The sequence below is a fragment of the Cydia fagiglandana genome, chromosome 22, assembly GCF_963556715.1.
Source record: "Cydia fagiglandana chromosome 22, ilCydFagi1.1, whole genome shotgun sequence".
NCBI classification, from domain to species: domain Eukaryota; kingdom Metazoa; phylum Arthropoda; class Insecta; order Lepidoptera; family Tortricidae; genus Cydia; species Cydia fagiglandana.
In genome coordinates, this window is record NC_085953.1 from 11,285,111 (window position 1) to 11,301,005 (window position 15,895).

Consider the following 15,895-nt stretch of genomic DNA (forward strand, 5'->3'; position numbering starts at 1 on the left):
TAAGCAAGTTTTTGTTGTTACATAATGTAAAATGCCTTTTTGATGGTAAAGTTGCTGCTATGGGACGTAGTCTAAATATCCTTATTGATAGATGTCAAAAAGTGACAAGTAACACTTTGCAAAAAGAAAGTTTTACGAAAAAAAAATGTAAAAATCAATTTTAAGTAACAAGTTTACCAATAACATTTATTTTTTATGTACAGATACATTAAAAAAATTGAAAACACAAAAAAAAAAATCATATTAAATTTTTTCCTTCTTTTGACCTCAGAAATACGTGGTTAAAATTATTCGGTTTCCTCATGTTACACCGTGTATATACTAGATTCATGGGTTATCTACATACAGCTATATTATCGTCGACTGTACCACTTAGCATGTTTACTTGCATGACGCTTTCATCTTTACGAGTACAGTCGCCATCAGATATATCGGAGCGGTCAAGGTGTTAACAAATATCTGAACACGCCTCTATTGTCAATGCGTTACAGTGCGTGTTCAGATATTGTGAACAGCTTGGCCGCTCCGATATATCTGGTGGCGACTGTACATCCAATAATATATATTTTAAATCATTTATTAGCTCTTTCTATCTTACGCGAGTTACGCGACATACCGGCTATCTCATTCGGTTATCAGCAGATAATGTGTCATTGCATTGATTGCCTTTTAAAAATAAACTAGTCAGACTGAGATAAGTCGGCAACGATTTTGATAGCACCCGCAGTGCAAGTGTTATTTTAAACGTCGAACTCAATGAAGACGTTACTATAAAAATCGTTGCAGTCTTCCCTCCTCGGTCTAATTCTATAGTTCGTTGTTTTTAGCATTAGAAGCACTTCAAAGAACGTAAGCGATCTTGACATGTCTTTTAATTGAAAAACGCTTTTTAAAAATCAATAACTATTAATACTTATGAAAGCAGAAGAATATAAATGATCGTATTAGATTCATAATTGTTACATATTTGCCGTAACTTATTTTTAAAATGTGTTTTTCAATTAAAAGACGCGTCAAGATTGTTTACCTTATTTCTAATGCTAAAAAAAACGAACTATAGACTATAGGCAGTGGGGAGACACTTCTGACTTCGGGCAAACTCGGCTCCGTTCGGCTCAGCATTGCTCCGAGCAATTATTAGGGTTGACACTACTTAACGTCCCTTTGCGTGCACGACCACAGTTAAGATAATCACTTGAATTTTGACAACCCTAAATAGTCAAAATGGATAGTGCCATAAGTTAGAAAGGGATATCATAATACGACCCTGAATCGCTGTCAAACTTCGGTTTTTTAGGGAGTGTTTTTTATTTTATTTTTATTTATTTTCAGGTAATTACAACACAATATCTAAGCTTAATTACAAAAGTATCGTTAAACCAGTAAGGTTTGTCTCGATACTCCATCCGCGGTAGATTTTATACAACAATAAAATATCTTTTAACAACAACTTAAGAAACTACTTACATATTCATAACATGCTCAATATAATCTATCATTTAAATTACAACAACCGACCCCACTGCACTGAGCGCTAAATAAATAACATTTTTTCCTTATCCTATTGTTCTGCCGACCAGCCTGCACTCGCCCGAGTACAGGATGCTCCAAATATGTTTGACTAAGTTTTTAATTATCTTATTACGTATAGTTAATAATCCTACCAATGATTTCAATATTTTGTAAGTTAATCTGTCTGTCGGTCTGTATGTATGTCAAGTCATCACGCTCTAACCACTGAATCGATTTTGATGAAATTTGATTATTATGGAAGCTATAATTCTTATGCTAAAGTACTAATTCTACAACCAATTTCCTTACAGCTGATTCAATATTGCTGTTTTAAGATAGTTTGTAATATTATTTGGTGACATTTCTGACTTCCATTCAAGTGGGAGTTTATTTATGAGATCTGGTAGTATAAATTGCGATGTTCGTCGTCCATAGAAGTTTTTAAATTGAGGTTTCTTTAGCACGCTATTTGTAACCCGCCTGGTCGTTTTTGTGTGATCAACTATATGCTGTATTTCGATCCTAAAATATTGTTCTTTCAGCATTTGGTATTCAAATTTCGTGTGTACTGGTAAAACTTTGCACATTCTAAAGAGGTCTTTATCAGATTCACGATTATTTTTAACATTAAGAGGTACAACAAGCTTAAGTAACCTAACCTGTAAATTGTATATTTTATCAAGATAAGACTTAAAGGTGCGACCGTAGCTACTTAGACCGTATGAAATAATGCTTTCAACAAGCGCGTTATAAATATCTAATCGTATTTTAAACGGGATTCTATTACGTAAGATATACATTTTTGCCATAACTGCCCTTAGCTTACCACATACGAGGTCAATAGAGTGTCCTTTCTGGTAGTACAATAGTACTACCGTAAGTAAATAATTACCTACTCCAGTACTAAGTAATAGCTTATGCTGGGTTCTTATTTACATGATTATAGGGTTCAACCTAATCGGTTTTGTACATGACTTGACACAATTTTAATCGTCTATTAAGTACCTATGAAAGTCATCATGACAGTGTTTTATTATTAGATTAGTTCAAAGTGTTAATCATCGCCTTTTGAAAATGAACTAGGGTTCTTATTATCATGATTATACGGTTCATCCGAGTTTGTTATTATCGTATAGTCACCCCCTTATTTATAAACGTTTACTAAAGTTAACAAGCCGATAATAATCGTTTGTCCCTTTCTGACGTATCGGTATGATGGAAGGGGACCAACGGCTTATTATCGGCTTGTCAACTTTAGTAAACGTTTATGAATAAGGGGGTAAAGTATTGAAAGTCATCATTACTTATGTTTTATTATTATCTTATCTGTGCAAGTGCAAGTTCAAGAGATATTTAATTGCATTCAATTAATAATTCATGACTTGTTTATACGTCATTGCTTTGAGTAAGTAAATAGCTTTTTATAAGAAAACATACAGGAAATGTTTTCTGTTTTTTTTTGAATTGGAAATTTCTTAATAGACTTGAAGTTAACAATTTTAAACGTTGTATAATTTTTGAAGACATTTGCAAATTTTACACATCTCCTTTTATGTTAGTCATAAGATATTACTTTTCATTATTAACTCTTTATTTATTTATCGTCTTAGGTTAGGTATTTTTATAATATGAATATAAAAGTAAAATATAAAAACACTTACAAAACAATTATTAATATTATTATATTAAAGCCTATTTTTTTATTCGGTAGACTAAAATGACATTTTATGTTCATACTAGGAAATGTCATTTTAGCCAAGGAATTAAAAAATAGGCATTAGTACCTACCTATTTTTGTCATTCCAACTCTGATTACCTACGCCTATTGAGAATAACGTGTTGCAAAGGTCTAGAAATCTCCAGTCAGTCTCTAAACTTTAATTCATCGTCATCTTCCTCGAGCTGTCCCGGCATTTTGCCACGGCTCATGAGAGCCTGGGATCCGCTTGGAAAAGTAATACAAAGAATTGGCGTAGAGACACAAAATAATTAATAGTACTAAGTACAGAAGACTCACTCCCTAACACAACGCGTTTGTTACGATCAGCACAGATATGGCCGCTAGGTGGCGACAGCGCCACGCGCGGCTTATGGCAAACCCCAAAATTGGGGCCGAACGGATGTACTTTTAGCTACCTGTAGCAAAGCGACGAAATCGTGGAGTGAGCCACGCCTGGTAGGGACTAGCTTTTACGTACGAAAGCGACTGTCATCTGATCTATCAACCCAGAGTCTCTAAGCTTTAAAGCTACATTAATTATTCTATTGTATTACTAACTAATTATATGGGCTTATGTCTGAAATAAATGATTGATTGATTGATCTGCCTCCATGCTGGTTCCAGGAAAATCTGGAGAACGCCCCGATGCTGAGCAAGCAGGTGGACCTGAACAAGATCTTCACGCCGGCGCCTGATGCTGAGGAACACCTCATCAAGAAGGATCGGAAGTTTGGTCAGTACTACATCTTCTTAACTCTTTAACGGGAAGATTAAACAAATACACGATTCCAGCCTTATCGCCTCCAGGCCTTGGCCTAAAAGTCCTAAAAAATTCTGCAATCTTATTTTATTTATTTATTTAGTTTTATAAGAATAAATTTAAAAAAAATATGTTAAAATTGTAGTTTTCATATTGAAACATTGCACGTTTTTACATAGGAAACGGACACAGACTTTACTTCTAAACTTTACTAATACTGTGTATAGTCCGACAAGAAATTGTAGAAAATGATTGAGGGCGCCACTTCCTACGTAACTCTCACAATTTTGAAGTAAAATGCTTAAAAATGGCAACAATTTAGTATGAAATCTTTTAGTTCCATTTTATGTAATTTATACTATTTTATGTCGCACTATACTTGCCTAGATGTAGGTACATAAGTTACATACTCTGTAGTATATTGTTTAAATCTATCGTATTAGAACACACGATTATCCAACAAGAGCTATGATTTGAAAGTTACATTACAGACAAAAAATAATTACCTACCAGATAGAATGATGAAGAATCATATTCTTTTCCCATAATTTTCATGTAAAACAAGATATCAATTTAAACAATCAAATTCCAGAGAAAACCTTCGCCTCGTCAGCGTTCTACGTGCCCGGAGTCCACCCCACGGTCAAAGAGCAGATGGACTTGGCCAGAGCAATCTCGAGGAGTCTGAGCGACCAGAGCAACCACATGAGCCGGGGGCAGAGCATGTATGTGAACCGGAAGAAGCGATCCGTCAAATGGGTGCATGAGGGCAGAGGTAAGATTGAGATGATATTTAGTACCTAACGGTGACACTGACAATGCAATGTATTACCTAACGGTGATAACTGGGTGTGTGGGGTGGGTGCATGAGGGCAGAGGTAAGATTGAGATGATATTTAGTACCTAACGGTGACAATGCAATGTATTACCTAACGGTGATAACTGGGTATGGGTGCATGAGGGCAGAGGTAAGATTGAGGTGATATTTAGTACCTAACGGTGATAATGCCATGTATTACCTAACGGTGATAACTGGGTATGTGTGCATGAGGGCAGAGGTAAGATTGAGCTGATATTTAGTACCTAACGGTGATAATGCAATGTATTACCTAACGGTGATAACTGGGTATGTGTGCATGAGGGCAGAGGTAAGATTGAGCTGATATTTAGTACCTAACGGTGATAATGCAATGTATTACCTAACGGTGATAACTGGGTATGGGTGCATGAGGGCAGAGGTAAGATTGAGCTGATATTTAGTACCTAACGGTGACAATGCAATGTATTACCTAACGGTGATAACTGGGTATGTGTGCATGAGGGCAGAGGTAAGATTGAGCTGATATTTAGTACCTAACGGTGATAATGCAATGTATTACCTAACGGTGATAACTGGGTATGTGTGCATGAGGGCAGAGGTAAGATTGAGCTGATATTTAGGATACCTAACGGTGATAATGCAATGTATTACCTAACGGTGATAACTGGGTATATGTGCATGAGGGCAGAGGTAAGATTGAGCTGATATTTAGGATACCTAACGGTGATAATGCAATGTAGCATTTCCTAACGGTGATAACTGGGTGTGGGTGCATAAGGGAAGAGGTAAGATTGAGATAATATTTAGAATACCTAACGGTGACAATGCAATGTAGTAATAGCAGGACCGTCTTTAACTTTGCTGGGGCCCCTGGGAACATAAGATTTTGGGCCCTTTTGGAAAGTAAAGAAAGCCAATTAATGTAACATTTTTTCTATGATCTTCTATTTATTATTATGCCCCGTGTGCCCTTATGGTAAAGACGGTACTGAGTAGTACTGTGTATTACCTAACGTGATATGTAACTGAGTGTGGGTGCATGAGGGCAGAGGTAAGATTGTGCTAATTTTTATGTCGTGGCCAGATTATAGAATTTATCATGTGTTCTTCGTGCTCAGAATCCACCTCGAGCTTAAAGAGCAGGTGGACCTGGCCCGCGCCATATCAAAAATAAAAAAAATACTGAGCGATCAAAGCAACATGAGCTGGGAAATCAAAAGGTGGTCCTTTTAATGCGTTTTTGCTGATTTTAAATAATTGTAACCGCAAAAAATATTATCATCCTGCTTTTGTAAAAAAACTACCCGATGATTAGATTTTATGACTACCGTGAGACCATTTCCCATAGACTAGGAATCCTCTAGACGGAGTTTAGAGCAATTATTTCATGAAACCGATGCTGCTAAAAATACTGGGGTGCGGGGGACGAAGTGAGCGAGTCCCGTGCCGTGATTGGTTCGTTCAAAGACACAAACGTCACACAAAGACACTTTGACTCGAAAATGGAGTAAAACTACCGTGTATTTGTGGCAGAGGGGGTAGCGCTACTATGCTCTACCCCTGGAGGATGTCTTGTCTGTGCCATTTCCTAACGGTAAATATTGTGTTTCAGGTCGCAACACAACGAATCTTTCCACCACACCAACGCCGGTCCCCACACACGACACACCTTACCGCCCGCCATCTAGTCTCCGCAACCAGAAGACCTACCCAAAATCTGCACTAAAGCACCCGTTACCTAAAATGGAGCCGTTCCCAGTCTCTCCGCCAACAATTATTGTGCAAAACCAGGAGGTCCCTATTCCTATGGCTCCGACGAAGTTGAATGATGTGTACGCGGCGCCTGTGAGTCCTCGTCTGCCGTTGGTGTCAGGACCGAATTTCAATGTGGCGCCGCGCGGGTGGGGAGAGATGAGGGATTACTACAGACCTGTTGCGCTAGATGTCGCTGGTGCGGCTCCGCGTTATTCTGATTTTTAGGTAGCTCTGGCCGCGTAGCCACCATGCCAATCGCTAACGCTTCGTAGCGATCGAAACGCAACTGTTACTGTCGCACTAATATGGAAGAGTGATAGAGAGACATAATGCTTTTCGTTGTCGAAGCGATAGCGATTGTAACCTTGGCTAGGCCGGCTGGCTGCGTAGCCAACATGCCAATCGCTAACGCTTCGTAGCGATCGAAACGCAACTGTTACTGTCGAACTAATTTGGAAGAGTGATAGAGAGACACAAAGCGTTTCGTTGTCGAAGCGATAGCGATTGTAACCTTGGCTAGGCCGGCTGTTTATATTAAACTTAGAGTCGGTTTAAGCTAACATGATGACATTGGCACACTATTGCAAATGCAATGCAGAGTTGGCTTGGTCTGGCTCTATCTTCTTTATTTTCTAGATACTTTGGCGAATTTACTACCCGATTATTACTAGAATGACACATTGGTTAAGATTGGGGTAATCGAGTTGTCATTTTTTGTATCCAGTCTAAATAATAAATAAAAATAAAAAGTGAGCTTAGAGTTGACAAAATTTTGATCCGATCAACCGTTGCCAAATAAGTTATGATTTTTTAGATTTTACGAGTAGAGTCGGATCATAATTTCATACAAGTATGACGTTTAAAATAACACGTGCACTGCGTGGGCTATCAAATCCACTGCAGACTTTTTTTGGTCTGACTCTACCTACTTATAAATGACAAATTTTTGATATTTATTATTTATTTACTTCATTAAAAAAACGATTACATATCAACGAAAAAAAAACAGAAAAATCTTGCTTTTTGTAAGAGTTTGCTAGTAAGTATGTTAATTTCTTTAAGTGTGAATATTTTAATTTATATATTGTGGCATGTACGAGTATTTTTGGGACGGTAAAATAGGAATTTTAAATATTTAAAGTCATTAAAAACTAGTCATAAATATTATTTAATTATTTAAATTAATATAAATAATAATAAACTGAGCGAAATGTGTACAATATTAGATTAATTATATCAGGTACCTATTCGATTTCGGTACCTACTTGAAATGCTATATCCTATTATAAAATCATTTTTTTTTTATTTTTACCCTCTAAAATAAAATCCGCATTTATTGTTTAATATTGTTTTTGTTTGTTATAGCTAATATTATACACAGATAATATATATTGTGACAGTTACAGTTTATTAGTGTAGGTACATGTATAGGCACATAAGTACATAATTATTATACCTAGTCATTTTGCATAAAATATACCTACCTTTATGAATACAACAGTGAAAGTTACTTATATCAGTTTTAGACTAAAATTAAGTACGTACTTTTTAGTTGTATGTAATTTTATATGTACCTTTTTATTTTTGTTTCTGTTTAGCAGTAAGTACTATAGTACATTGTGCAACGTGGGGCGTAAGTCGAATATTGCAAACGAGAGTAAGTTTAATCGCGACGGCTTGCCGGAGCCATTTATAGACTCGAGTTTGCAATACTATTACGCCCCGAGTTACACACAATGTTTTTCATCACACTTGCGATACAAAAATTAAGTATAAAGACAAAAAACTGTTAATTATGGCACTAGAAACTTCATAACTCCCTAGGGAGAACGCTTTTTCTATAACTCCCGCTAAACCTGCGTGCAATTTCACATTTACTGAGCGAGTGTGATGAAAAGTATTTTTTTACTCTAACTTTGCTTAATATTTTATGCAAATATAAATGTAATCATATTTCAAAGTTATTATTATTAACATCGTATGATATATTTATTGTAAATATTGTTGTTGTTGTCGCCGTTATAATAGTTCATTAATTCTATACACCTACATATTTATTTTAAAATAAAAAATAAAATGAATAAACTATTATAGTAATTGTATTGGATTTGTTGTGATTGTGATACTGTTCGTGAAAATAAATGATAAAAAAAACCATAGGTATTTTTATTAGTGTCTTAAATAGTGAATAGGCATAGAAATAATAGTAGGATTAGTGGGTATTACAAGGGTCGCCGGAAGACACTGGATGCGGGTCGCTTCCAACCGGCACGTATGGAGGTCCAAGTGGGAGGCCTATGTTCAGCAGTGGACGTCTTATGGCTGAGATGATGATGATAGTTACAAGGTACAGAAGGTTCACTCTCTAACAAACGCGTCATTACGACAGATATGACCGCTAGGTGGCGCAAGCGCGAGCAGGTGTCCGTTCCGTAGCGGTGCGCGGCAACTAGGTACTATTGGCTAGACACCAAAATTGGTGTGGGCCGCATGTACTTGTGGAGTGAGCTAGTACTAATAGTACTAGGTACAGAAGACTCACTCTCTAACAAAACGCGTCTGTCACGATCAGAACAGATATGGCCGCTAGGTGGCGACAGCGCCACGCGCGGCTTATGGCAAACCCCAAAATTGGGGTCGAACGGATGTACTTTTAGCTAGGTAATACCTGTAGCAAAGCGACGAAATCGCGGAGTGAGCCAAGCCTGCTAATAGCAAAGTTTTGTTATAAGTAAGTACTTAAAACAACATAACAAATTAATTTTCACCACACCAGCAATTAAAAGCTCTCATGATTGATCAAAAACTTGCATCTTATCCACATGACTCTGTACCTAGTGCAAAGTAATCAAATGAAAATTTTGAGTTGTTTATGTTGGCTGGTAGCCATCACCAAAGACATATGTAACTTCGTATAAGACGAATAAAGTCTAAGGAAAAAACGTGCCTCGGAATTCAAGAAAAAGTCATTCTCGAAAAGATGCCGCACACACCTTTAGCCTATCCTCGGCTAGATGGCGTGACGACACCGTTTCATATTTAAAATTTTTAACACATAGATATCAGTGAATGAACATGGATCAAAATGATATAAACATAATAAAATCATGAAGACGAATAAAGTCTAAGGAAAAAACGTGCCTCGGAATTCGAGAAAAAGTCATTCTCGAATAGACGCCGTCACGCCGCACACACCTTTAGCCTATCATCGGCTAGATGGCGTGACGACACCGTTTCATATTTAAAATTTTAACACATAGATATCAGTGAATGAACATGTATCAGAATGATATAAAATCATTTATCCATATATAGTAACAGCACCAGTCATGGGACATTTAAGAGGAAATTTGGAGTATTTATGATATTTCCCGTATACATGTAAATGGTCTACCGCTTAGCGTGTTAAAAGATGAAAGTCCTATCCGTCTTTCATGTTTTAGGCGTGTTGTATGAAAGATACAGTAATTAGTTTCCACATATTTAACAAATTAAAACTATGCTTTTTTTCTCCAGTCATGGACACCAAAGCTCCAGTAATGGGCCCCCGGTAATGGACGTGGATGACGTGGATCCAGTAATGGGCCCCCTATAATGGACATTGCTCTATCAGTATAAAATATTGAAATGGGGAATAAGTTACGACAAAAAAATCAATTTTTGATATAAGCTTTTATCGCTGAATGTATTTTTCTTTCCACAGCCAATTATTATTGTATTAGATCCATCGAGACAATTCTAATATACCCAAACACAATTAGTTAGGGTTTATTGCGATAAAGTTCCCATGGCCACCTCCTGTTTCCATCATCAGATTAGGTCCATGTTATCATAATATTGCATTATCATCCGATTTGCATACTTAATTACGTACTTACACAAAATTTCAACTGAATCGGAAATCGAAAAAGTGGCTCAAATTCAGCTACCAAGATTGGACCCACACTAACTAACAGGGCAAGTTAAATAAAAGTTTGGAAAAACGATATTAATTTATCCGAAGTCCGAGAATACCTCCTGATTGACATATTTCGTAACTACATTTTACTTCTGTATCGTTTAAACATGAAATTATGGCATGGCAACCATCATTCTGTCAAATGTCCCATCATAGGAGGTACGCAGTTTTACAGCTCCTATAATGGGATTGGGCCAAATACCACTATTTTTTTACATCTGTGGAGTCACAACATAGTGTGTTGTATACCTTATCTCATGGTAAATTCAATTAACAAAACACATTCTAGTTTTCATCAAGTATTAATTAATTGAAATTTAATAAATTAACTCACCTCTCTTAGAGAAGTTGTTAAGAATTCGTAGTGGTATTTTTTTTCAGTGACACGACAACTTTTGGGTTGACGCCAATTTCTTAAAAAGCAACCAAATTTAATGAAACTTCAAACTGAAACAGCTCTAGGACTCTTGTTTATGATAATATACAGCCAGTGTTTATAAACTACTTTTAGATACTTATTTTAGAGGAATTATGTTTTTTTGTCCCATTACTGGTTCCACGCCCATTATAGGGTATACTACTATATATACATTTTTTTGATAATTTTATACGTTTTCATTTTGTGTTTTAGTCGTGTGTCGATAGATGGCAGTAAATTTACTGTGACTACAAAATTTACTATGACAGGAGCCCTCTATATTATTTATTCTTTTTGCTATCACTTTTCCATGTTAGTGCGACAGTGGCATATATGGTACTGGCAGAGTGGCATGGCATTTGGTCATGACAGTCGCCTAAACGATTGGCACTATTGGCACGTTGGCTACGCATGCTGCAGTCTTAGGAAAACCATAATAGGATAGAGTTAGATCAAGAGAAATCTGCAACGATTTTGATAGAACACGCAGTGCAATTGTTATTTATACGTCATAATTTCACATAAGTTTGACGTTAAAAATAACACTTGCACTGCGTGTGCTATCAAAATCGTTGCAGACTTACTTTGGTCTAACTCTAAAGACAGATATTTATTAGGTACTTAAAGAACACAGAATCTGACACGGATACAAAAAAGTATTGTACCTATAAAAGCAAAGTTAAACCAATTTAAAAGAAATAACAACAAATACTGCACTGCAGAATTATGTGACGCAGTGACGCATGCGATGTGGCCAGACCGTGGGCCATACCACACCGTACCTTAGAAATGATCTTAAAGGATGATTCACGCTAGACCGGGCCGGGACCGGGCCGGAGCTTTGGAAAGCACCACGTGATCACCGGCCGTCATAGAAAATGACATGTCGGGCACGGCCCGGGCCCCTATTCGACAAGCGACGTTTGACGTATCGTGTTGATCTCCCGTTGATGTGGGAAAAATCATAAGTTCTCGAATACGTACAATGTCAAAATTTGACATTAACAATCCACAGTTAGGGTGACAAGCAAACCAAACCGAACCACCCTTAGTTTAGAGATGAGTTTTGGTTGTACCAAATGATCCACCGTTGATGGAATCAACACTCAGTATGCAACAAAATCAACTGTTGATTTACGTGGATGCGAAATCTGACAGTTGTACGTGTCGAATTTGGCCCCCGGTCTAGCGTGAGTCATCCTTAAAAGTGGGATTTTATATTTTAGTCTGTTTGTGATCAAATGTCAAGGTCAGAACCGGCATGTTCGTTGTTAGATAGGTACTTGGTTATATCAAACAGAATCTGAACAGAATAGATAGTATAGAGGGGTCCTGTCATTGTCAATTTTGTAGTCACGGTACATTTACTGCCATCTATCGGCACACGATTAAAACTTAAAATAAATTTGAAAATGTATAAATTAATCAAAATATGTTTACGGATAAATGATTCTTAATTTTTATTGTTCCATACTGAGCCATGTTCTTTCACTGATATGTGTTAAAATTGTTAAATACCAAACGGTGTCGTTAATTCCAATTGATTCAATCGGATTGACGCGTCAATCAGAATTAAATCAATTCGAATTGATCAATTCGGATTGACGCGTCAATTCGATTGATCAATCCGGATTGATTTAGTTCAGATTGATGCCAACACTGCATGATAGACAGGTACCCGTCGCCACCTTCGAGCTCCATCATCAGATCCTGAGTACTATCTTGTGTCAAAGATCTTGTTGAGATGAATAAAACGTGCCTAAACACGAAGTGGTTCAGTTACATGATAGACTGGTACCCGTGGCCACCTTTCAGCTCCATAATCAAACCTTGTGTATCTTCAGTATCAAAGATCTTGTTGAGACTAATTAAACGAGCCCAAACACGAAGTGGTTTAGTTGCATGGTTGATTGGTACCGGTGACCACCTTCCGGCTCCATCATCAGACCCTGAGTACTATCTTGTGTCAAAGATCTTGTTGAGACGAATAAAACGAGCCTAAACACGAAGTGGTTTCGCTGCACGGTTGATTGGTACCGGTAACCACCTTCCGGCTCCATCATCAGACCCTGAGTACTATCTTGTGTCAAAGATCTTGTTGAGACGAATAAAACGAGCCTAAACACGAAGTGGTTTAGTTGCACGGTTGATTGGTACCGGTGACCACCTTCCGGCTCCATCATCAGACCCTGAGTACTATCTTGTGTCAAAGATCTTGTTGAGACGAATAAAACGAGCCTAAACACGAAGTGGTTTAGTTGCATGGTTGATTGGTACTGGTGACCACCTTCCAGCTCCATCATCAGACCCTGAGTACTATCTTGTGTCAAAGATCTTGTTGAGACGAATCAAACGAGCCCAAACACGAAATGGTTTAGTTTCATGGTTGATTAGTACCGGTGACCACATTCCGGCTCCATCATCAGACCCTGAGTACTATCTTGTGTCAAAGGTCTTGTTGAGACGAATAAAACGAGCCTAAACACGAAGTGGTTTAGTTGCATGGTTGATTGGTACCGGTGACCACATTCCGGCTCCATCATCAGACCCTGAGTACTATCTTGTGTCAAAGATCTTGTTGAGACGAATAAAACGAGCCTAAACACGAAGTGGTTTAGTTGCATGGTTGATTGGTACTGGTGACCACCTTCCGGCTCCATCATCAGACCCTGAGTACTATCTTAAGTCAAAGATCTTGTTGAGCCGAATCAAACGAGCCCAAACACGAAGTGGTTTAGTTGCATGGTTGATTGGTACCGGTGACCACCTTCCGGCTCCATCATCAGACCCTGAGTACTATTTTGTGTCAAAGATCTTGTTAAGACGAATAAAACGAGCCTAAACACGAAGTGGTTTAGTTGCATGGTTGATTGGTACTGGTGACCACCTTCCGGCTCCATCATCAGACCCTGAGTACTATCTTAAGTCAAAGATCTTGTTGAGCCGAATCAAACGAGCCCAAACACGAAGTGGTTTAGTTGCATGGTTGATTGGTACCGGTGACCACCTTCCGGCTCCATCATCAGACCCTGAGTACTATTTTGTGTCAAAGATCTTGTTAAGACGAATAAAACGAGCCTAAACACGAAGTGGTTTAGTTGCATGGTTGATTGGTACTGGTGACCACCTTCCGGCTCCATCATCAGACCCTGAGTACTATCTTGTGTCAAAGATCTTGTTGAGACGAATCAAACGAGCCCAAACACGAAGTGGTTTGGTTGCATGATTGATTGGTACCGGTGACCACCTTCCGGCTCCATCATCAGACCCTGAGTACTATCTTGTGTCAAAGATCTTGTTGAGACGAATAAAACGAGCCTAAACACGAAGTGGTTTAGTTGCATGGTTGACTGGTACTGGTGACCACCTTCCGGCTCCATCATCAGACCCTGAGTACTATCTTAAGTCAAAGATCTTGTGGAGCCGAATCAAACGTGCCCAAAGACGAAGTAGTTTAGTTGCATGGTTGATTGGTACCGGTGACCACCTTCCGGCTCCATCATCAGACCCTGAGTACTATCTTGAGTCAAATAAATACATATAGAATTGTTACAATAATGATATTGAACCTTAATACATTCGGCCGTTAGGCATGTGAAAATTAAAGTATGTTTAACCTAGTTAACTACTTAATCTAGTGCATGCATATTATTACTGATTTAAATAAGTAATAAAAATAATTAGGCATAATGTTATATAGTAAAAAAAAAAATAATGAAACAGGAAGAGAGTTAATACAAAATAGACTTCCATCTTACATGTCGTTATAATACATTATTGAATTATTATTTTAAATAGGATTACATTAAAATTTATCATTAAAAAAATGTTCTATTTTATAATATGTTTTTTCAATTAGCTCTGCCTTTAATTTTCTTTTAAATAGATTTAGGTGTAACTCTTTTAACTCTTCTGGTAAATGATTATATACTTTAGAGGCCATACCCAGTATGCCGTTTCGCAATAACGCAGTTTTGCCAGCTACTGGGTTAATTTTGTACTTGGAACGCCTGTTCCTGGAGTTTTCTGATACTAATGGGAATAAATCGGGGTTTGATTTAACAAAAACTGACACTTCATAAATATAAAGACCGGTCATTGACATTATATTAAGATCTTTGAAATAAGGTCTACAGCTTTCAGTTCGTTTTACACCACAGATGGCGCGAACACAATTTTTTTGAGCACCGAAAACTAGTTTTTTGTTTGTAGAGTTGCCCCAGAAAACCATACCATAACGAAGAATTGATCCAACATATCCATGATAGGCTAATAACGCAGTTTTTCGATCCGAAATTTTAGCGATTCTTTTAAGGGCAATGTCAGGGAATGTCAGGTCGTTTCAAATATTTTTAATCCTGTCCGGTAGTTTATTAAACTGTACCATTATAAATTATAATACTATAAAAACAGTGCTAGGATCAAAGTCTCTCGTTGCGGTTTACACGCACACAGTATAGCGTTTTACACGGCGCCCGCCGCACACAATGATAAAAAATCTCGTCGTCGCCGTTGAAAATGTGCGGAGCCGACCGACACACGTCCTGCCTCTACAAGCTCTGCCGCGGCACTGAGCTGGCGAGCGCGCGTCATCGGTAATATAGAGTAGTTTTCAAAAAATTGCCAAAAAATTATAGTAGAATTTCATAAACACTAATGTATACCAACAGTATAAGCAAACGTTGCAGATTGCTTGAGTAAGAAAATGACTTCGATATTAAGTAGATTTTCGTAGAAATTGACACTTGTTTCGGAGAGAAAATTGAGTTCTTTTTACTTTGATTTTCTCTTTCTGAAAGGTATGTAGGAAAAATATCGTTTGATATGCCTAAAGTACAGGGTATTAGTAATACAAAATAGCCAGGTTTAGCAGAGTAAACTTCTCAACATTTCCAAATAAGAGCTTGCCGTTCAGTGCTTCACGGGGTTTTTCGGAAACGACCATCAGAAAA

General features: G+C 37.5%; 1 protein-coding gene across 5 annotated transcripts in view; it reads left to right on the forward strand.

Moving 5' to 3' along the window:
• Positions 1-7,300, forward strand: part of LOC134675394 (uncharacterized) — a 31,216-nt gene extending 23,916 nt beyond the window's left edge. For all 5 annotated transcript variants that reach the window (XM_063533598.1, XM_063533600.1, XM_063533601.1 and 2 more), the window contains 3 exons: positions 3,857-3,965; positions 4,585-4,767; positions 6,425-7,300. In XM_063533598.1, coding sequence (XP_063389668.1) covers positions 3,857-3,965; positions 4,585-4,767; positions 6,425-6,792 — 660 coding nt within the window. In that variant the 3' untranslated portion in view covers positions 6,793-7,300. The remainder of the gene's footprint in view (positions 1-3,856; positions 3,966-4,584; positions 4,768-6,424) is intronic.
• Positions 7,301-15,895: the final 8,595 nt, after the last annotated feature.